We start from the raw sequence: 21,558 nt of genomic DNA, 5'->3' as shown, positions 1-21,558 counted from the left end.
GACTCATCTCCCGAATCATTGAAATCATCGGCGATCTCTCGCGCAAGCCCCAGATATAGATAAATGAATTCAATGTACGCTCTTTGGAGAAGTTCCCTTCAGGCACAGTTAAGGGCTAATAAACAAAAGAGTAAGGCAAGCGATATTTGCACAGAGTGAGAAAGGAAAGGGTGAATACACAGATTATACGAGAGAATATAAAAGAAAGATATTTTGGTTGGATTAAGGATGCTTGATTAAAGGGGACGGCATCTTTAGACGGCTTATAAGTCAATCTTAATTCAAAGTTCCGTTTTCTTCGAGCTAAACGCATTCGGTGCATTTATTGTCACGTCGATTCAATCGATCTTTCTCCGTGTGGGGAGAAAAAAGAGAGAAAGAAACGGTATTAATCCCTCCACGAGAGACGCATACATCGCAGTCGGTCGTAGCATCGAAATATTCGTATTCGCCAAAGTTCGTAGCAAAAGGACTCTTGACTAGTCGCATATTCGTGACGCGTCGCGTCAGGATAAAAGCGGAAGAGGTCAGGATACCGCGCGCGGTAGAACACTGAAAGACAAGGGGACGTAGTCGCCAATCCGGGTCGTTTCGCCGGTGATTACGAGGAGTGGACAGATTGAGACGGTCCTAGGGCTCCTCCCTTTCGTCCTTCTGCCGGCGATCTCTATGCGGGCTTCTGCCAAGCGTACGACCCACGCCCAGGACATCCTATTCCTCGTGCGCCGGAGAGAATATTTTCCCTCTCTCATCGGCCCACTACGACCAGCCACTTTGAAGATACGATCTCGAAACAAATTACGAGTCCCGCTCGGAGAGAAAGAGAGAGAAAGACCGAGAGGGAGAGAGAGAGAGAGAGAGAGAGCTCCCTAGCCGGCTGAATTAAAATAATCGCGAGCGTTAGCGGTCGGTGTGCTTTTCCTTCTTTTTTTTCTTACTTTCAATTGGTCCGCACGAATCGCTCCTACCCTCTCGGATCCTTTTGTCAAAGGATGCGACAGCCGCTTATCGATGCACTCGCGCCATTAGGATCGCGCACAGCCGCGGCACGCGGTAACGAAGCTTCGAATTAATTGATATCGAGGCGTGTTTATCTTGGCGTGAAAACCCCCTCTCGGCTACTCCGTCAGTTATTCCAGCTTGATTTCCTTCTGTCTTGTGAAATTTCAAGCCGGCTCAATTAATCTTCTTCAGTCATATTTTCTTTCCGATCGTTTCCACCGGCACGTTCGTCAAATCTTAATCTGAGCTCGGGTCTTAATTCGGTTGGAGTTCAAATTGAAAGGCTCAACAATCGACGTTAATACCTGGGCACCGAAATTCTGAACCTACTTTCGACTTCAATATTACTTTTAACGTTAATTTAATGCTCCGAAGCCTCTTGATTGTATCTAACTTACAGCCTTGCTGTGGAAAGAAAACCTCCAAGAACCCGTAAGCGACAAATTGTGTGCAAATTTTCTGTCATTCAGAGCTCACGCCGAGTTTCTGTGTAAACTAAATTACCAGTGGTCCTCCGGAATATCTACAAATATTCGAGGTGAAAAATAGAATAAAAATTTCGACTTGGCTAAAAACGCGCGTTCGTGTCTTTCACTCGCACGTTGACGCAACCACGCGAAGGGGTGACATCGAGACGCAACAGCCCTGAATTCGGATCCCGCGGTGCATCGTGCGAAATTTTGCCGTCTCGACGCACATCCCCGTCGAAGCGGAGCGATCGATACCGATGGATACGATCGGTATCGATGTTGAGCTTCCCGAGCCAGGGAAGCCGCGAGCGACGGAGGTGCACGAGTGTGTGCGCAGCCCGTATATAACGTCGCAGGGAGGAAGGAGATGCGCGCACGTACCACTCGGCCGTTGCTCGTCTCAATCTGGATTACGGTAACACCTGACCATCCGCAATTTTATCATCCTCCGTTCCGGAAGGATTCCAATTTTCTTCTCCCGCCGCGTAGCTTTCTTTCTCGCTCTCCTCCCTCGCTCTCTCTCTCTCTCTCTCTCTCTCTCTCTCTCTCTCTCTCTCTCTCTCTCTCTCTCTCTCTGTCTCCTATTCCGCACTCTCTTTCTCTCACTCTCTTTCTCTCTCTCGTCCCAGCCTCCGTCGCCGCCGCCGCCGCCGTCGCTTTCTCCTCTATTCCTCTCCTCGCCGTGCGCTTTTTTCCGACCGTCCATGGACTCAATCTGTGTCTCATCGCGGATTATTGGGATTTCGCGAGGATGAGGCAGGAAAGGAGACCGTGGCTCGCTCGACCGTCTGAGCTCCTGGGATCGGCTCCAGCCTCGGGAAGCTGGAAGACTGCCGACAAGGACGAGTCTTTAATTCCTTCCGTCGTCAGCCGATCCCCGTCGCCGGGCTCTTCTTCGCGACTCGGAGTGCCTTCCGGATAAGTGAATTCGCCCGGTTATATTCGCGATGTGGGACAGGCAAAAACGCGAACGACGGACGTTCCCGAGTATATTAAACTGCCGCCAGAACTGGCCGATAATAACGGACAAACGCGACGGCGGCGGATGATGATCCGGCGCGAAGAATTACTCGGTGACCCCGTCGTTACGTCGACAACGACGAGGACGACGATGTCGTTTTCGATGATCGAAATCGTGTACGGTTGCGAGGAAAGCGCCGAGCGTAAGCGCATATTCGCGCTGAGATTTGCACCGACAGAGAAAGAAATAATTAATCACGAAAATATAGTCATTTTCCGCGCACTAATTCAATGTATCTTCTTGTTTTTTGTTCCGACGAAAAAATCGTAATGGTGATGCGGATTTATCGTCGACAATGCAGCAACACTTGCTACAGAGATCGTTCTGCTGACGATAATTCTTCCACCGTGTGATTACGATCACAGATAATGGACATGAAAAATAAAACCGTAGAAAAGAATCCCTTGAATGTTTAACGAAACTGTGCGGAATATCAGGTCGAGCTGGCATTCTCCGCCATCGCGGTAGGCAGATATTCCTTCTGTCCAGTATATCAGTTCGGAAAGGATCAGTTCGGCTAATGGCCACAGTCACCAGGTATATTCCCTTGCGATATGGTTGGCAACTCCTTTTAAGAGGCGATGTCTCTTTTAAGTGAGCGCGTTTTTAACATCGCCGGCACATAGACGTGGCGTCGTTCGGCCGGGCGACGATTCTATAGGGTCGTCCTATCTTCAAATCCTCTTACGCGCCGATGAGAGACATAGAGTGAAAGAGGGATGTGGGGGAGGAGCAGGGGAGCACAATCCGCGGTAGGAATAAACTACCGCTGCTGGGACACAAAAATAATGATCCTCGTGGGCGTGAGATAATTGGCGCAAGGAGCTTGCGCGTCCCGCAGAGCGGTGAGAGTCGGAGACAGTGGGAGGAAGGGGGGGAGAGAGATGCCCCGCGAGATCAAAGGACCTTCACCTTCATCCAGCTCCCGGCGTTCGTCCCGATGTTCCCGGGGGTGGATGGGCGGGAGACGCCTTTTTATCGTTCCTTCCGCGGAGAGGAGTCGCAAGCGACGCCGACGCACGAAATCGATCCACGATGATTAATTTTCAATCGCGGCTTAATTACGCCGGGCGGCTAAGCCCGATTGAAGAGGCGTCCCCGGATAGTGAAAGGGCGGCCTGTGTGGTGCAAGGAAAAAGAAAAAAAGGAGATCACATGAAGATAGAGAGGAAGAGAGAGTGATAGAGAAAGAGAGAGAGAGAGAGAGAGAGAGAGAGAGAGGAGGGGGGGGAAGGGGGAGAGAGAAATAGAGAGAACGAGAGGCACTGTGTCCCGATCGACCCTACGGCCGTCGAATAAAAGGCCCTTCGTTCTCTCTAGAAGAGGATTGTGTCGAAGGATGAGGATACGCGGGCGGGAGGACGGCGGGTCGGGGGCAGGAGCGCGCGTGGGGTAGCCAGGATCGACGCGGAACACGATTGCCAGGAACACGTGATTAGATGGCCCTCCTTCCACGCGATTCTCCAGATTGGACACCCCCGTCGTGCAGAGAGAGCGAGAGAGAGAAAGAGAGAGACGTAAAAAAATGCAATCGGCTCTTACCGTAATGAAAAAGTCCCGACCCAGGGTAATACTCGGAGCGGGTACGAGTGTACGTGTGTGTGTGGGTGGGTGTGTGTGTGTGTGGTGTGGGTGGGTGGGTGGTGTGTGGGTGGGTGGGTGGGTGGGTGGGTGTTTGCGCTCGCTCACTCGCTCGCTCGCTCTCGTCTCAACAGGAGACGAGAGCGCAGCATTCGGAGCATGCACGGGACCGTGACGTCGTCGAGCTGCTCTTGCCCAGCAGCTCCTGCCGCAGGATCGCAGCTGTCGCGTCGGCCAGGGTGACGTACATTCACAGGACACAGGCGATCCCAATATTCCGAGAGTGATCTCGGAATATGCGCTCGCTCCGTTGTGTTTCAAATCGCGCGCGATTGTTCGATCAGAGACCTCTCGCTATGTCCCAGTCTCGGTCTCTGATCTGAAGGATAAATCGTGGGATGCAATTAAAAATAAGGGAAGCGACGATGCGACGGCGGGAGTGTATCTTTATCCGGCGCGAAGATTACGGCCGGCGGAGGAGCGAGAGACGGTAACGAGCGCGTTGCTCTCTCGAGGAGGGACGAAAGATCGTCGTGAGATCGAGCTTAAGAGGCCGTAGGACAAGATACAACGTCATCGGGAGCAAGAACCCCGTTACGCCCGTGATTCATCGGTCTTTTTACGCCGGGTGGCCAGAATAATTCACCCTAATGCCCCACCTAACTGCCACCGACCCTCGCGTCTGATTGTTTATTGCCAAAAAGCATCTCTTTAATATATATCATTCCACCTCTAAAGAGGATCGCCTCCTCCTCCTCCTTCTCCAGGGAGCGGAGGGGGTAAGCGGGGGAGGAGAAAGATGCTGGCATGAGGCCGGCGAGAGATTTACCTTCGCGAGACTTCAATTTCTTCCCCGACGACGATGACGACAACGACGGCAACGACAACGAGGACGAGGACGACGACGAGGCTCTCTCGCGAAAAACGGGACAAATACGGAGAGGCAGACGCGAAGCAATATTGCAAAAAAGTCGAGAATGACGCTCCCTCGTCGCTGTAAACCCACGTAAATTCGCGCGATAGCATCGACGAATTTTCCAAAATTATCTCGTGGATTGATACGATGGAGGAAAAGAAAGAAAAAATTAGAGATGGACGCGCGTCTCTCGCGCGTGTTTACTTCGCTACGCTTCTGCGAGGGATTTCGTCAAAAATTATCAGCTCGAAATAGCCGAGGAGAGTCATCATTCGCTTATTCTCTCTCTCTCTCTCTCTCTCTCTCTCTCTCTCTCTCTCTCTCTCTCTCTTTTCCTCTTTGTCTCTCCAACTTACCGCTCGCATCCTCCCGCGGCCGTCGCTAATTTACGCATCGGTCTTTCAATTACCGATTCGCAACGAATTTGCGTCCATCTCCATTAATATGCCCGCGGGTATCGATTCGCGTCCCGCTCGCTCGCTACCATCGCAAATACCTCCGAAAAATATAGCTTCCTCTTTTTCGTCGATGGCCGTCGTATATCAGGATGGATCGGGCGGCGAGAAAGGGCGAAGGGCTGCGGGAGGGAGGGGGGAGGAAGAGAGGGAAAGAGAAAGAGGGAGGGAGGGAGAGAGAAAGAGAGAGAGAGAGAGAGAGAGAGGGGGGGAGCGAGAGAGAGAGAGGCGGTGGAACTGTCGAATTGACGTACGATGCGAGGTGTATTAATTAGCGGCGGTAGAAAATTGCGACTGAGGATAGCCTCCGGGGTTGAAATCGTTATCGAGGGGTTTACCTCGCGATTTTGATTTAGCCCCAGCCTACCACGTCAATTCTAATTGCGTTTGACAGTAATTTGGCAAGGGAGAGAGGGCTGATTGACGGCCAAGCCGCGCGGCCACGTTCGCCTCACCCCGTTCCTCTTACATTTTCTGCACCCTCCTTTTTTTTTACCAATTTAACAATGATACTCCTCGCGCGCGCGCGCGCGCGTGCGTGTGCGTGCGTGCGTGTGCGTACGTGAGCGCAAGCGAACGACACGAGCGCGCGTTCGTGTGTCAGCGCGTACGCTTGGTAAGGAGACAGTTCGAAACACATATATCCGATGTACAGCCGCGGCCAATTAAATTAATGCCGATGTTAATTAAGCCGCATGCCGATCATATCATATGACGTGCGCGAAATATGCCGTCGCTTCGACCATCATTATGGAAATGAGAGCATTCGCCGAGAGTCGCACGTAATCCGATCCCGAGACGTGTTTGAGAAAAATAGGTCTCGATCGCCCGCTAAAGTAACGGATGCAATATTTGACTTCAGAAAAGCAAAAGATCGAAGATATAAAACGGGATCGCGCGCGAGGAAGAGAGAGAAAGAGCAGCACCTCTTCGCTGGAGCCGAAGAAGGATAAATAATATCTATCGAAGTCTCGTATTCGTCTCATTTTCTCTGTCGTCACTCCGCCATTTTGAAGAAGAGCTCAGATTACGTGATCATCTTGTGTGCGTTAACGTTTTGTCTTTCTTTTTCTAATTGGGGTAGCTTCGAAAATTCGAAGATCACCATCCCATTGTTTAATCCCATTGTTTGTTGGGTATATTTTTTGTCGGTGCTTTTATGCTAGGAAATTTAAACGATTTTCGTGTTAACCAAATATAATAGCTGGCAGCAATTCGCCGCTCTGTGCGCGAGGAGACTGTTACTGTCAGTTATATTATATTTGTCCCGGAAACACGTAGGTCTCGAATTCTTCGTTTAACGCTGCATGTATCCTTCATCAGCGCAGGAAATATGACACATTGTTTGCGCCGCGCGGGATACACGGCGCGTGTAAACAGATTTTCTGACACGAAAGTGAAAGTAATGACGTACAACTCTTAAGTAAAAATCATCGTCTAGGCGAACTGTATTTCCAACGCAGTCGGGAAGACAAAATGTATCGGGCCTCGCGACAATTTTCGCAATTCTACGAACGCCCAATATTGTTAAGTCAAGCGTACCAAAAAGTATAGAAAAGTATAGAAAGTTCTTTTTTTTATCATTGACGTAGCTCGGAAATACAGTTGTACGCAAAGTTAGCTTGCTTAAAAGTCAGTACGCCCTAAAATTGCAACGCGAGAAACGTGTCTCTCGGACTTTTGCCTTCGTCAATCGCGCGTCGCGCGCGCGACTTAAAACGCGGAAGCGCGCGCGCGGAGATGGCAGGATCGGGCCGTGGCTTGCCGAGGTGTCGGTGCGAGCGAATTAATTAAGCCATTAGCCGCTGCTGATGCACGCCTGTTAATCGTCGGTCACTAATTATGCTAAGCAGTCGAGATGCAGCGGGGAGACGTACGGTATGCAGGTGAACGCAGTGTATTACAAGCCGGTAGCACGTGCAGCATCATCATCGATCCGCGAGGAAAGCGAGAATGCGAGCGCAACGCGCGTTCTCCCCGGCGGCGCGCCGGTTGCTGTGACGCCGACGTGCAGTTTGCATGCGCCGCGCTCCTGCGGCTCGCTCCTGCGCTCGCCTCGGCCTCGAGTTTCCTTTTCCTTTTCTGTTTACTGCACGTCGCGACGACGACTGATAATTTTGGGAGCACACATTCGTCATTCAATGCCCGTTTCTACCGACGACGACGGTTAAAAAGTCGGCGATCTGAGTCTCAGTCTTTGAGTACGAGCACGAATGAAGGCTGCACGTGCGGGGTTAATTAACGAAAAAATCATACAACGTTATTAGCATAAAATTTTATGCGCACTGAGAGAGAAAAGATGTCTTGAGATAAAAATATATTCATTTGATGGGTTCTAACGACGTATTTAATTAAGTGCGTATTTCTGCACACCAAAATCGTTAAGGCGCTTCACCGACGTTGATAGAAACGAGCTCAATTCTATATTCGCGCCGTTGTAGTATATTTTTTTATTTATAATTAACATTTTTACCTACGCTTTCCTCCGCGGAATTGGCCCTCGTGCATTTCGGACTACTGAGTGTTAGACAAAAGAATCCGAGATCAGAAGATGTTTTTAAATTGCTATGATGTGACCTGCCGATAAATTCAGGAAGTCTACGCAGCGTCGATTTCTCTCTCCTTTTCTTTATAATTGATTCATTTTTTTCGTTTACATCGGCGTGGCTTCGCGTCTCCCGTTATCGTGAAAATATTCCGGAATATCGAACGATAGAAGCTGTGATCGCGATTCCGCGAAGCACACATCGCGTACGTGCGTGTGCGTTTCTTCATCCGGAAGAGGATGCCGCGCGGAATTTATCGATCGCGATCGCGACGTCGACGTCGTTTCTTCGCGGCGCGATCTCCGTGTTGTTTCTCCTTCTCGTTGTTTCTTTTCATTTCCCTCCTCCCGCCGGCTTCCTTCCTTTGTATCGTGCAGGCCGACCGAAATCTCATGGGCGTTCAATGACCCGACTTTAAGTCGGATATACCCTCAGTACCGCCAAGGGTGGTGGCTAAAACAAAGGGCTGGTCTCGGGTTGGTCGATAGTCCACGGCCGCCAATCAGGCGAGACCTCGCCGGCAACCCTCGTCCTTGCGATCCTCCGCCGTGAGCGGCGAGGGTGGGTTAGATTCCAGAGAGGGTTCGCTCGTCCATGTAGGAGACAGACTCCGAGATCGAGAATCCAGGAGAGCACCCACGGCTCCCGTCTCCACGGTGACGACTGGATGGAAAAGACGGGCCAATATCTTTCCCTTCTTATGGCGAGCGTTTTCCCCTTTGTCGGCCGGATCGCGAGTGGCCCACTCGATTCTATCGAAAATACACGAGGACGTGCGCGTCGGCTGCGCGCCGCGAAATGAAATGTATATTGCCCGTTCCGCGCGCCGACGTTCACAGAGGCATTACTTATTAGGTGTATTAGATAAAAGAAAAGGAAGAAAGAAAGAACTAGAAGAGAAACGCATGAAATGACACTCTCTGCAAACTCGATGAGGAAGCAACGTCGCGTTTTGTTCCGAGGTACTTCAGCAGCGCAAACAGCAATAGCGAGAGATCGCAAGATATCCAAATTACACAAATGCGAGTGCAGGAAAATTTACACTGGCATGACGTTTTTATAACTGACTGCGCAAAATTATAATATAAGGAGTCGAAGATACCACGACATAAATCTCTTCATCCCGGCGGCAGGTGCGTTCTCCTTCGACAAGTATTCCTTCCTCCTTGCCGTCGCGATACATTCGTCCGGATCTGAAAATTGCACGCGAACGCCAAACTTCCGACAGAGAGCAGCCATGCTCTCACTCGTTTGCTCGCTCTCTCTCTCTCTCTCTCTCTCTCTCTCTCTCTCCTCTCTCTCTCTCTCTCTCTCTCTCTCTCTCTCTCTCTCATATCTCCACGGTGACGAGGAGCGTTGGCAGTGCGAAGACGGGCCAAGATCCGCCCTTCCTTCGTACGTCGACCCTCTTCGCTCGCGTCAGAAAATTAAACGCGGTCGGCCATTCGTCTTTATCCGAGGCGATGGCGGAATCCATCGTGGAAACGGCGATCTCTCCTTGAGAAAGTGTAAGCCCTCGACTAGTCGCGACTCTCGCGCAAATTTGTTGCCGCGATCAGCGAAGGGAATCCCAGATTTCGTCCGACTCGGTAATCGCGAATCTATGCAAGCGGGAAAGCAAGGGCGGGAAAATGGGAGATAGAGAGGGTGTGAGAGAGAGAGAGAGAGAGAGAGAGAGAGAGAGAGAGAGAGAGAGAGAGAGAGGGGGGAAGAAATTGTAACACTGTCCTCCCGACTGTAATTAGAGAAGTTAAGGAGCGAACTTAGTTAGTTAGCCACCTCGGAGTATCGTCCTTTGCACTTGTCGCTCCGACGGCGAACCTCAATCATGGCGTTTCGCCGTACGTTCGTCCCTGCCGCCACCGCCGCCGCCGCTCTGTTGTCCAGCTTTAATTTCCGATTATCGCGTACCCCCGGTAGTTTCGAGTCTCGACACACCGACGCATAACACGGCAATTGAAAGGCGACGCGCATCGCGGAAGAGAAGAGGGTCGCGGCCGCTTTGTCTCAACGTATCTCGTTTATTCAACACTTATTTTTATTATACATCCTTACGCGTACGGTCTACATAAAAACTTATTAAAACGAGCTTATTCATATGTTCATAACTGGTTCTGGGCTGGGGCAGTCCCGCGCGGCCGCTCGATGCACAGTCGCCCGGCTCTAGAAAAAATAAATAGGATATATTATGTAAAATCTGTCGGGCTATAGTAGATTCCCTTAAGACTATTATCTTGTTACACGTATTACGTGCGGGCACACACACACACACCCACACACACACACACACACACACACACACACACACACACACACACACACACACACACACACACACACACACACACACACACATACACACATTCGGCGAGAGTCGGCGAGTGTGATCGGGATTGGAAAGTGAATCGAACTCGAGCAAGCGACTTGCGTAAACGGTTCAATGCGCGGACGCCATTGCTAATTATCCCCTTGAAAAAAGGCAAATCGATTTCATTTTTATCAAAGTGTGGCTGCACGACATTTTAACGTTTCTTTCTTCGGGGAATTTTTAATTTAACGGCCCGATATCGAGCGCTGCCAATTATATTCACAAGCGCAGATCCGTTGAATTTTTACTATACCTTTTAGCACTTTCTTTCTTTGAGGAAACTTTAATTTAAAATTCGATTTCACCTCTAGAATCTTGCAAATCTCACTGAATTGGGAGGGATAACAGAAAATCTCAAAATTCTACGTAACATTATAATAACATTATACAGACTATTATCAAATATTTGATGCTAAAAATACTTTTTTCCGTGTTAAAAAAACAGGACAAGTTTATTTAATATTTCGTTATTTCGATATTCTACCGATATTTAACTTCTCCTGAATCTCAATTTTAATAAGCAATGTATTCATTATTTTATTTACTCGATGAAAAATATGTAATAAGCAAATATCAAATAGTTAATCTCTAGAATACACAATGAAGTTAACGATTGAATAATAGAAATAAATATAACAGCAAACTTTTCTTTTCATAACACGTTATTATTTTTTTTATCGACATTGGAAGTTTCGATAGAGTTAAAGATTCCGAAGAAGTAAAAACGAAAGAATTGCCAGGACAAAGATAATGCTTGCGCGTGTAGGGACCAATAGGGATGATTAAATTTGTATCCTGTACGATAATAATATCCTTTTAAACGTGAATGACGAGACAAGAAGTATATTTAACGGACGTTCGAGAAAATCAACGAGAATAAGAACACCCGAGTCGAAATCTCGGACGAGATTCAGAGTTTGACATTATTTAGCAAATAATTATAACTTTACGGATCTCCGATTATCCGTCAATCAATCTTTATGCTATAATATTTCATGCGATAAGTAATATCGATCGACGACTGAATATGATTTACGACCGAACACGAAGCTGTAATTAATTATGTTTTGAAAGATCATAAGCAATTTATAACTGTGATTATTGGCCTTAGAATCTAACGTGAATCGCACAAGCGCCGTCTCTTGCGTCTAATAATACTCTTTGGACAGCAAGTTCCGTCTTATCGACATCTGCTGACGTCTTTCTTCTATTTCTTCTATTTCTGTGTTTATCCTTGTTGCGGAATGTATATTTAAATCTCTGTTGGTGCGCACGGCATTACGTATTGAGTGCGTAACTGTTACTTTTGCCCTTGCAATTCCTTCCTTCTCATCCCTTTCGAATCTCGAAAACCCGTTGAAATTTCCAATGTCGATATAAAAGAAAGAAAATGTAATAACGAAGGAATTATGAATTAAAGGGGTTTGCTCTTTCGTTAACGAATTTCGTTTATGAATTATTTATTTATTCATATTAAATACTTCATATATTCCTTTCTCTCTCACGCTCACGTTTCCACACCCAACGTATTGGCATTTAGAATTAATTAAAATAACAGAAAAATCCGTACCCCGCGGGGAGAGCAACAGGAGAGAAAAAATCGTCCAGTTTCGTGCAGTTTAGTGTTTCTTCTAAACGCGTGGCTCGTCCTTATTTTAATGACCATCGCGAAACGACATTAGTTGTTTCAGTTTGCGCAACAGTAATGTATTTATCACACCGATCAAATCCAATGCCACGCCGTACTTGTTACGTCGAGAGTTGTTTAAAGTTGGGCAAAAAAAGGGTAACGATCCGCTTTTGTAAATGACGAACAAAAACCGAATGTAAATGGCTGTCGACGGTCGCGTTGATGAAGAGGGTGGCATCGTCGACGAAGTGGTAATATAAACTTACTGATTGCAATTGCTACCGCGCGCGAGCACGGTCGGTCTTTTGGGGATATATGCTAAAAGAAAAAAAAGAAAAAAGACAACAACGACAGCGCGCGCGTGCGCGCACCGGGCCACTGTTTTCGCAGATCGATGATCGTTTGTCACAGCGTGTCGAAGCGGAGCGATTGCGAACTTTTTATTAACCCCGCGTATCCCACGAGCTTTCAGCTCCTCCTCCCCCCCCTCTCTCTCTCTCTCTCTCTCTCTCTCTCTCTGTACGCGTTACGTATGCCCCGCTGTTAATAATCGACGAGTAATTATCTGACGCGGCATCTCGATATCCGATATACTCTCTGTTTTATGAGATACGCCTTTCTCGAGCACGGCCGACTATGAGCCGCGGAATGTGTCGCGCGTAAAGTCGAGCCTTTAATATTATTATTAGCGTAATTATTAGCAGCGTAACATCGAGCGATAGAATCAATCCTTCGTTGACACGCACACGCATGTCTCTCGTTGCAATTTGCTTCTGTGGTGCCCGGTAATTTCGCCCTTTATTATCCGCAAATGTGTTTATCCACTGTACAGATATTACAGTTCCGAACGCGCCGAAGGTGAATGCGAAACAGTTGCCTCGTCGTAATTCTTCAGGAAATTATCGTTATTTCATTGTCATTACTCCTTTTCATCGTCATTTTTAAAATCGTTATTTTTAAAATAGATAATTTAAGCTGTAAGAGAAGCTAGCCTATGAATTTTACATGGAAAAAAATACGTTTCTGTACGCTTTAAGAGAAGCGTTTCATATTTATGCGTAATATAATTCAAGATCATTTATCATATAATTCAAATTCATTTACGGGTGTCAAAGTAAAGAATTAATATCCTGAGCGAATTAACGCCCAACAACGATTCCACGCCCCGATTGCTGATAACTTCATTAAATGTGCGTATCTTTGAATACGCGAACACGCGCGCGGCAAATCGATAAGACGATATTCATTCTTTTCCTCCTCGGCGATCATAGCCGGATGAAATAAGAATCGGAGCAATCTCGATTCTCGCAACACGTTTCACTCAGGGAACCTCGAGTGCGTCTCGTTGTCGTCGCATTCTCCAGTCCTTGGAGTCGTCGTCGTCGTCGTCGTCGTCGTGCATTCTCAAGCCCACTTTTCGAGAATACCGATCGCGAGACATCGCGCGCGCTCACGTTTCGAAATTGGCACGATGCCGCTCGATGCTGAAGAGCGCTGCGCGTGTCGGATAAATTTTTATCGGCGCTCGCTCCGGCGTGCCGAGCTTATTAAGCCGTCCGTCGGCCCGCTCGCTCGCTCGCTCGTTCGTTCGTTCGTTCGTTCGTTGGTTCGTTGGTTCGTTCGTTCGTTCGTTCGTTCGTCTGATCCTCACAATGGCCGTCGAACGGATGGAAAGCCGCGGCTGGAGGGAGGTATGGAAGATCCGGACCGTACCAATCCTCTCTTTCAGTGTAATTATTTTTACGCGAGTCGAGAGCTCCTGTCGATGACAGCCACGACTGGAGGAGGCGGAGGTGGAGACGAGACGCGGCGACATCGGTGTGTCGGTCCGGCGAGAGGCGACATTGGTTTCAACGAAGGGAGACGAGAGACGGCAGGTGGAGTCCGGGCTCCGCTCGTCCAGACTCGCGAGTGAGCGAGCGAGCGAGCGAGCGAGCGAGCGAGTTGCAGTCCGCGCTCGGAAAGAGAACACGGGCGGAAAACGCGGATCGGAAAAGGTGGGCGCGCGCGGCGAGCGGAGATGGGACAAAGATCGGTGTCATTGGCAGCATCTCGGCGAGCTGGAAACTGACAGGCGGAATACGCGACTGAAACACCTGGCGAGCCGATGGAAAAGCTCGCGCGTCAGCCAGGCATGAACGCACACCGTCGTCGTCGTCGTCGTCGTCGTCGTCGTCGTCGACGTGTACGGCGTCGTCGACCTTGAGCGTCTTTTCGCCGCGAAAATCCGGAGCTTCTCCTCGTTTGAGGGTATCGGAAACGTCATTATTATTGTGGGGATTGTAAAAACCGCGAACACAGGTGCCTGAATCGAGGTGTCCGAGCGTTTGTGTGCAGACAGAATGCTCAGAATGTTGAATTCAATAGGAGAAGGTCTCTTCGTCATCTGGTAAACTATTAGGGCATTAAGTTTCAACTGTGCCGTTTTAACAATCGGCTCCTCTATCGGCATTTTCGTAGTTGGCCATCGACTTTGGCATCCCCTTAACATCTCGATAATTGCCATGGCGGTTTACAAAATGGCAGAGAATCTCTTCTTATGTTCGATTCGACGAGTTCTACTCGCACGAACGCGCGAATGCGTTTGGCCACCTAAATCCCCCCCCGGTCACCCCGTACAGTACTGGATGCTCGCGAGGAAGATGTGTGTACATCGCGAGAGCAACGACGTGTGTTACATTCGGCGAAGGTACAGCCCGCAAGTGAAACCCGCTGAAATTAGGCTGCGTTCGGCGCGAGAGCGTGATAATAAGGGCAGGTGAATGGGGCTGTGGGAGGGGTGAGGAGGGGTGGATCGGATCAAAGTCGAAGCTCCACGCACCGGAGAAAGTATAATCGGCCGTAAAAATAATTGCTTCCCGGCCGTGGGTGAGTAAAAAGTAAATGAAAACGAGTCGGTCGACGGTGTGGCGGGGTTCTCAATTTAAAATCCGAATCGCTCTCCGAACCCGTTCTCGCCTGTCGGCCGTCCACACTTTGCTACAAACGCCACTGTCTCTCTCTCTCTCTCTCTCTCTCCTCCCTTCCTCTCCCATCCTTTTCTCGCGGACGAGATCCAGAAGCCGTGGTCGCGCAAAGCGGAGGACACGTGAAATTCGGCGGGCACAGAAAATCGAGAGAGGCTGACGCGTCTCTCACAGAGGGACGTCGCTGTGCGTCGCGAGAGAGAGAGAGAGAGAGAGAGAGAGAGAGAGAAGAGAGAGAGAGAGAGAGAGAGAGAAAGAGAGATTCGCGACGTAATAATTTGCCCGACGGGAAAAATCGATTCCCCCTCCCGCCGCCGCCGCAGCCGCGGCTCCCTTCACGGCTCGGCGGCATAATAGAGCGGTACACCAAACTTTTTTTTTCTTCCCGTGCCGATGCACGTGTAATAAGCGAATATTCTGGGATAATAGCGCGGCGCGTCCCATCGCGAGGCAGCAACCTCGCGCGCTCGCGCTCGCGCTCGGCCGGCGGTGTAATCTTCCACTTTGCCTACAGCTTAATCCGATCCTGGACGAGGAGAACTAGCGTGGATGATTCGAGGTAGCGCGCGGAGGATGACTCTGCGAGAACGGACGCGCGGCCGACCGAGCGACCGAGCGACCGACCGACCGACCGACCGATCGACCGATCGTCCAGCCGGCTGGCCGGTCGTTCGGCCGGTCGACCGGTCGTCGGAGAGCGCTGCCTGCTCTCCGGTTCAATTTCTGGCGTCAATTAAAAAGTGACGCGGACCGAGGAAAATCAGGAATTAACGAAGCGGGCCCCGATGCCGCTCCCGCCCCTCCCACCGCCCCATTCGCCGACGACGTCGTTCCCATTCTCGCGGCGAATCGTCCTTAATCGACTGTCATTGAGGAATCTTGTGCGAAGAGCCGCGAAGGAAGAGCCCCGTCGGCGGAGTCTCGTTTACTATGCGCGAAAAATACGCGCGAGCGCGAAAGCGGTGCGCGCGCCGCGGACGCGTCGGCCGGGCGAGAAAAACAGAAAAGCTCGGCGGGATGCGCCGTGAATTCTCAAACACCGTGTATAAACTTCCGCGAGGGTCCTCGGCGGGGTGAAAAAGAAAGGTGAAGAAAGACAGCAGAGGGTTTCCTCCGAGTTTCCTCAGTCGCTTTCTATCTATCGAGACACTCGGCCGGAGGCCTCTCTCGTCGTTAGATTAAGAAGAAGCTGAGACCGAACGTCGCGGGATCCGCCGAAGGATCCAGCGCGTGTAGCCGATGATCGTCGTAAGAAAAGCACAGGGTGTCGTAGGGTTAATCATCACGCGGGCCAAGCACGCGAGCGAGCGAGCGAACCGCCGCGCCGGTGTCGTCCTGAGCGAAAGTGACCCTTGATCTTTCCCTTCGTAACGACCTTCTTCTGCGCCTTCTTCTTCTTCTTCTTCTTCTTCTTCTTCTTCTTCTTTAACTTCTTCTGCTTCTTCTGCTTCTTCTTCTTCTGCTGCTGCTGCTGCTGCTGCTGCTGCTGCTGCTGCTGCTGCTGTTGCTGTTGCCGTTGCCGTTGCTCCGCGTTTGCTCGCGCCGCGCTACGGCGTTAACGGCTAACCGCGATTCGCGCGCACTCCACTCTCGAGAAAGGAGGCTTCGGGGCAGCTCGAACTAGCGGCCAACGTTGAAGTTCGTTACACAGCGTGACTCGGCAAAGCCGATTTCTCGGACGATCTGCCTCGCCTCGCGCCTCCGACGGATCCTCTTTCGCCGCGCGCACTTTCCTCCTCGCCCTCCGCCGCTCCTCGTCCGTCGCCGCCACCTCCTCCTTTTCTTCCTCCTCTATCCCGAGACCCCGAAGAAAGCTGTCGCGAGCTACCCGTCATTAGCGCCGTAATTGCCGAATTCGCGCGATCGCACGGCCGCTAGCCGATCGAGCTCGATCCGCGAGCTCGATGTCGCTCCTGCGCCTGATCCTGCGCGCGCACGCTCGGCGAAAGCCGATCGTCCCGGCCGACGCGACGACGGCCGTCGTGGAAATCGGCTTCCGTCGTGAAAAACCGTCGACAAAGCGATGTGCACGAAAGGTGGCTCAGGAGTCAATCCCCGACGGATCCCTGCGGTTGCGTCACGCGTGTTCGCGCCGCGAATCCAACTGTGTTGTGTCTGCAACGTCCATGAAGTGACCGGGGTTCTTCTCGCGCGGCTCTTGCCGATTTACGTCACGTCACTTTACGCGTCCGAACGTATTACATTCCAAGTTAATACGCTCGAACGTGTCGAATGACGCGATTTGACACGACAAAGGTAGCTCGGGGGCAAAATAACACACTTGGCTTTCTCGAGTGCTGTCTCGCGAACTCGGCTTTTTCTTCGTGCGAAATATCGATGAGTTCTCGCGAGCGCATTCTCGCGGTGCGTGTTCTCTCCCTCCCTCCTCTCTCCCTCCCCCCCCCCTCTCTCTCTCTCTCTCTCTCGCAGAAGCGCGCAAAACCGACTCTACCTTCGAACTCGGTGCTCACGAGGCGCGCTGCAACGTCGGACTCCGGATTCGCAAGCGGGGTTGGTCCCGCGAGTTTCGCGCGCGTTGCACCGCCTGGCCGTCGCCGTAGAACATGCCATTATACGAGCGCCATTTCGTCAGTGCCGGGGACTACGAAACACCGCGACGGCGTGTTGCAACTGTGAAAGGCGCGGGGCTTTGCGATGACTGTTGCAATTCACCCTCGCGCACCGACTAGCCCCGCCTTCGCCCGCTACACAAGGTGGCCGCGAATCGCGACGACGGCGACGACGACGACGACGACGACGACGACGACGACGACGACGACGACGACGACGACGGAGACAGACGAACAGGGCGAGCCGGGCCGCGCGAAAGTAAGCCGTCGATCGCGAATGTCACCCTCGGCTGATTAAGAAAGTATCCCACCCGACGTCCTGCGGTCATTAATCGCGACACAACGGCACCGTGCAAGCGACAAGGACAGAGACAATGAGAATTCGTCCCGCTTGCGTTCTTTCGTTACTCGTAACCTACGGGGGAGCGAGCGAGAAGATGTGTGTGAGAGGAAGGAGAAGGAGGGGGAGAAGGGGGGAGAGAGAGAGAGAGAGAGAGAGAGAGGCCCTTCGCGTGGAAGGAACGACGACGCCGCGGCTAATTACCTGAAATAACCCATTAGTCCTGTATCCACCGGGAATTACGAGGCAACTGCTGAGACAGTGAGGGCGCGTCGTCTTTGACGGGTTAATCTCGCCCAAGGACCGCGCGCGCCTTCCACGCCGCCTTCTCTTACCGAGGGGCCGCGCTGCTGTTTCCATGAATCAGCACTATCGCGCACCTGAGAAAAATCGCCGGCACGGAACGAGCGAGCGAGCGAACGGGCGAGCGGGCGATGCAGATCCGTCGAATCGATTATCGTCGTAATAAGCCGTGCTATTTGGGCGACACGGATCCCGGAGCCGTTCGCAGCGACGTGAAACGCTCTGACGTGGCGCGACAAAACGTCGTGCTCGCGACGTTTATCAGGAGCCATGAGAAATCGCGATCGCCGCGCTCGGAGCCGCGATTTCAGCCGTCGAGCGGAACACCGGGCTACAGCGGTTTAATTTTCTTGACTTTGTCGTCGTTATTGATACCCATCTCCTTCTCTCTCTCTCTCTCTCTCTCTCTCTCTCTCTCGCCCCCGCGGGAGAGGACATCTGCATGCAGCTTACGTGCATCCCGCCGGAATTCCAATTTTATGATTAATTACGACGAATAATTGTCACGAGTCTCCTTTATATTATGTGACTCCGATTCGTTTCAAATTACACAGATGCCAAGGATGATTTTACTCCGATTTTAATCCTTTGCTCCCGCAAAGGACGACGTCGAAAACTACTTTGCGAGCCGGCACGATGCGCGATCGATTCCTACGGATTATTATTACGAATCTCCCTCGTGGCTCTAGTTTGTTCTTTCGAATTATACGCCGATCGTTCCGACGATCTAATCTCGGGAGACTGACGAGCGTAAAAAAGATACGCGATGCGTATCGAACGTTCTTTCAACCGGCGCGCTGTTGGCCGCGACCACGTACGATTTTCGCGAGCATCCGGAAGACGGGACGACGCGTCGTCGGTCGTGAGGCTTTTCGCCGTGTTTTTCAACCGGGAAGAAGTCGCGGAGGAAGCGATCGACGGGTATACGCCTTCGGGTAACTACTTCGTAACACCGCTGGGGCTGGGGGCCGCGAGCGAAGCGAGAGGAGCAATCACGGACGATTTCATAGCTGTCACCCTCGATGGAGGACTCCGGGTTCCATTTCGAGGTTCCCGGCCGGGGAGATCCGTGGGATGACGGGGCGCATTCCCCTCTCGCGCCTCGGAGGAGGCTTTCCCTCTCGAAAAAATTCGGGATACCTGTCGAACGGGGCGCGCGCGCGCGCACGCACGCACGCACGCACGCACGCACGCACGCACGCACGCACGCACGCACGCACGCACGTAGCTCGCACGAGAAGCCACGTCGCCGTCGAACGCAGACCCGTCCACTACCCCTCCTGACGTTTCAATTTTTAATCGATCGCGACGCGTCGCGATTATAATACACACTTGTCGTATAATCGACGAAGTCGTGCGCTCTTGGAGAAGAACGACTCGCTCTTTCCTTCCCTCCTCTCTTTCTCTCTCTCTCTCTCTCTCTCTCTCTCCTCTCTCTCTCTTCCTCTCTCTTTCTTTCTCTCCGTTACGTACACGCGATATCGAAATTGAAGCCGGTGATGTTCCCGAGGAAGCTCGAGTTTACACGTCCCGAGCGCGTCGAAAGGGCCCGTTCTTGCCGGCGGGAGCGACGACGCGGCATTTTTTCGTCGTGCTGGATACATTTTTTCGCCCCTTCGCGCCGACTTATTCTTGTAATTAAAGCAACCGCCGCATCGGAACGATCATCGGTGACAAGGTGCGTTGTCGACCGACCGGCCGACCGGCTGGCCTGCCGGCAGGCCAGCCTCGCCGATCGCGCGAGGGTCGCGCTGCTCGATTTTGGCGATCCGGAGAGCGAATCGGATTCGCGAACGGGGGTCCCCCCGTCGCTCTCGCCGTTTATCGATCGAACGAACGAGCGAGCAAGCGAGCGAGCGAGCAAGCGAGCGATCGGCGGGACGACTATCGAAGCCGCCAATCGCCTAGTTTGCCTGAGCGGAACGAACTCGCCGTGCAGATCAGCCTGTCAAGTGAAACTGGGGCAAAACATCCGCGTCCCGATTTAATCCGCTGCGAGAGAGGAATCGAGTCGGGATCGGTCACGGCACGAGAGAGAGAGGGAGAGAGCGAGAGAAAAGGAGAGAGGGGCAAGGAGGAAGGAGAGGGGGGAGAGGGAGAGAGAGAGAGAGAGCTCTCGTTGTAAGGATCGGATAGGACGGATCGATTAAACGGCCGATAGAAATCGGAGGCGTTGATCGTATACGCGACGCGCGCGCAAGAGAGAGAGAGAAAGAGAGAGCGGGGCGGGAGCGGCGATACGTTGCAAAAACGCGCGATTCCGCCTCGCGATATTTTCACGGACGCATCTCTCGCCAGCAGCATCGGCTCTCAGATCAGGTTGATGCGGAATCGAGCCGCGGGCACCTACTCGCGCGAGCATCAACATCGTCGCTCGCGCGACGCGCCCGACAATTTTTCTCGTCACGTTCCGGATCGTCGCTTAACGATCGGCCGTTACTTCGTGGCCGAATGTGACAATTCGATGCACGCGTCAGTGTGGTCGTCGATTCAAACCCATTGAGACTGTACTTATCCGTCGAACATCAAGGCTAAAGAATTGCCTTTATCGTCGTTGTTCGTACACGGAGAAAAAATGTTGACGAGCGGAATTTCTGGCTCTCTCGCGGGCCAAATTTGCCGGCAGAGAGCCGGAAATTCTTTTCTTTCTTCGGAAGTTCTCTTCGAGCGAAACGTACCTGGTTCGTTCATCGTCGCGCCAAGTCAACCGATCACTTTTCTCCGCGGACAGAATTGAGAATAGTCCAATATGAATTTCATTTCGTTTACTAAGCTGATTAATGAAACAATCAATTTCGGAGTGTTTATTGATCCGTTCACAGTCTGACTGACTCTGTTTTCATATTCGGGCACGAGTACGCCATGACTCGTTTTCGCGGGCCTCGCGTGGGTTAAGTCAAAGATGTAGCGTGTACGTTTCATCTTTTTGATTCATCGCGAACGCGACGATGTACTCTCTAAATTTCTTGGAGCGAAATTTCACTCGAAAAGTAGAGCGACCACTGAGTCGAGTGACTTTTCGCCCGTCCACAGCGTAATTCTTCACTCTGAATTGTCGAGGGAATATTTTGGCTCGAAATTGGAGGATGAATCAAATGTACTTCAGTATCACGCAGAAACATTTACTCTAATCGACTGCTCTAATTTATTCGCTTATAAGGAGCCAAGATCTGCTCCGAGTTTGAGTGAAACATTGCCTCTTGCGACTTTGGAGTGGCAATATCTTGATTGTCTTTCTTTTTTCTTTTTTTTGGTGAAAACGCTGCCACTTCTTATTTGTTTCGAGTGAAATTCCACTTCAAGAAATTTAGAGAGTAATTGGCGAATTTTCGAATTATCGTTTGCGAATCGTGAATCGCGCTAACGGTTTAGTCAATTTTTAATTGTCGC

General features: G+C 51.2%; 1 protein-coding gene across 3 annotated transcripts in view; it reads right to left on the bottom strand.

Annotated features, from left to right (window-relative positions):
- Positions 1–9,975: 9,975 nt before the first annotated feature.
- SoxN (SRY-box transcription factor soxNeuro) overlaps positions 9,976–21,558 on the bottom strand; it is a 115,380-nt gene continuing 103,797 nt past the window's right edge. For 2 of the 3 annotated variants that reach the window (XM_025297209.1, XM_011154598.3), the window contains one exon: positions 9,976–10,154. Coding sequence is in view for 1 of the 3 variants with exons in the window: in XM_011154601.3 (XP_011152903.1) it covers position 10,154 (1 nt within the window). In the remaining 2 variants the exon portion in view is untranslated. The remainder of the gene's footprint in view (positions 10,155–21,558) is intronic. The other variant, XM_011154601.3, reaches the window with a different exon arrangement.

The sequence above is a fragment of the Harpegnathos saltator genome, unplaced genomic scaffold (genome assembly GCF_003227715.2).
Source record: "Harpegnathos saltator strain DR-91 unplaced genomic scaffold, Hsal_v8.6 scaffold173, whole genome shotgun sequence".
Classification (NCBI taxonomy): domain Eukaryota; kingdom Metazoa; phylum Arthropoda; class Insecta; order Hymenoptera; family Formicidae; genus Harpegnathos; species Harpegnathos saltator.
Note: the sequence above shows the minus strand (reverse complement) of the source record. Positions and strands in the feature narration are given on the sequence as shown.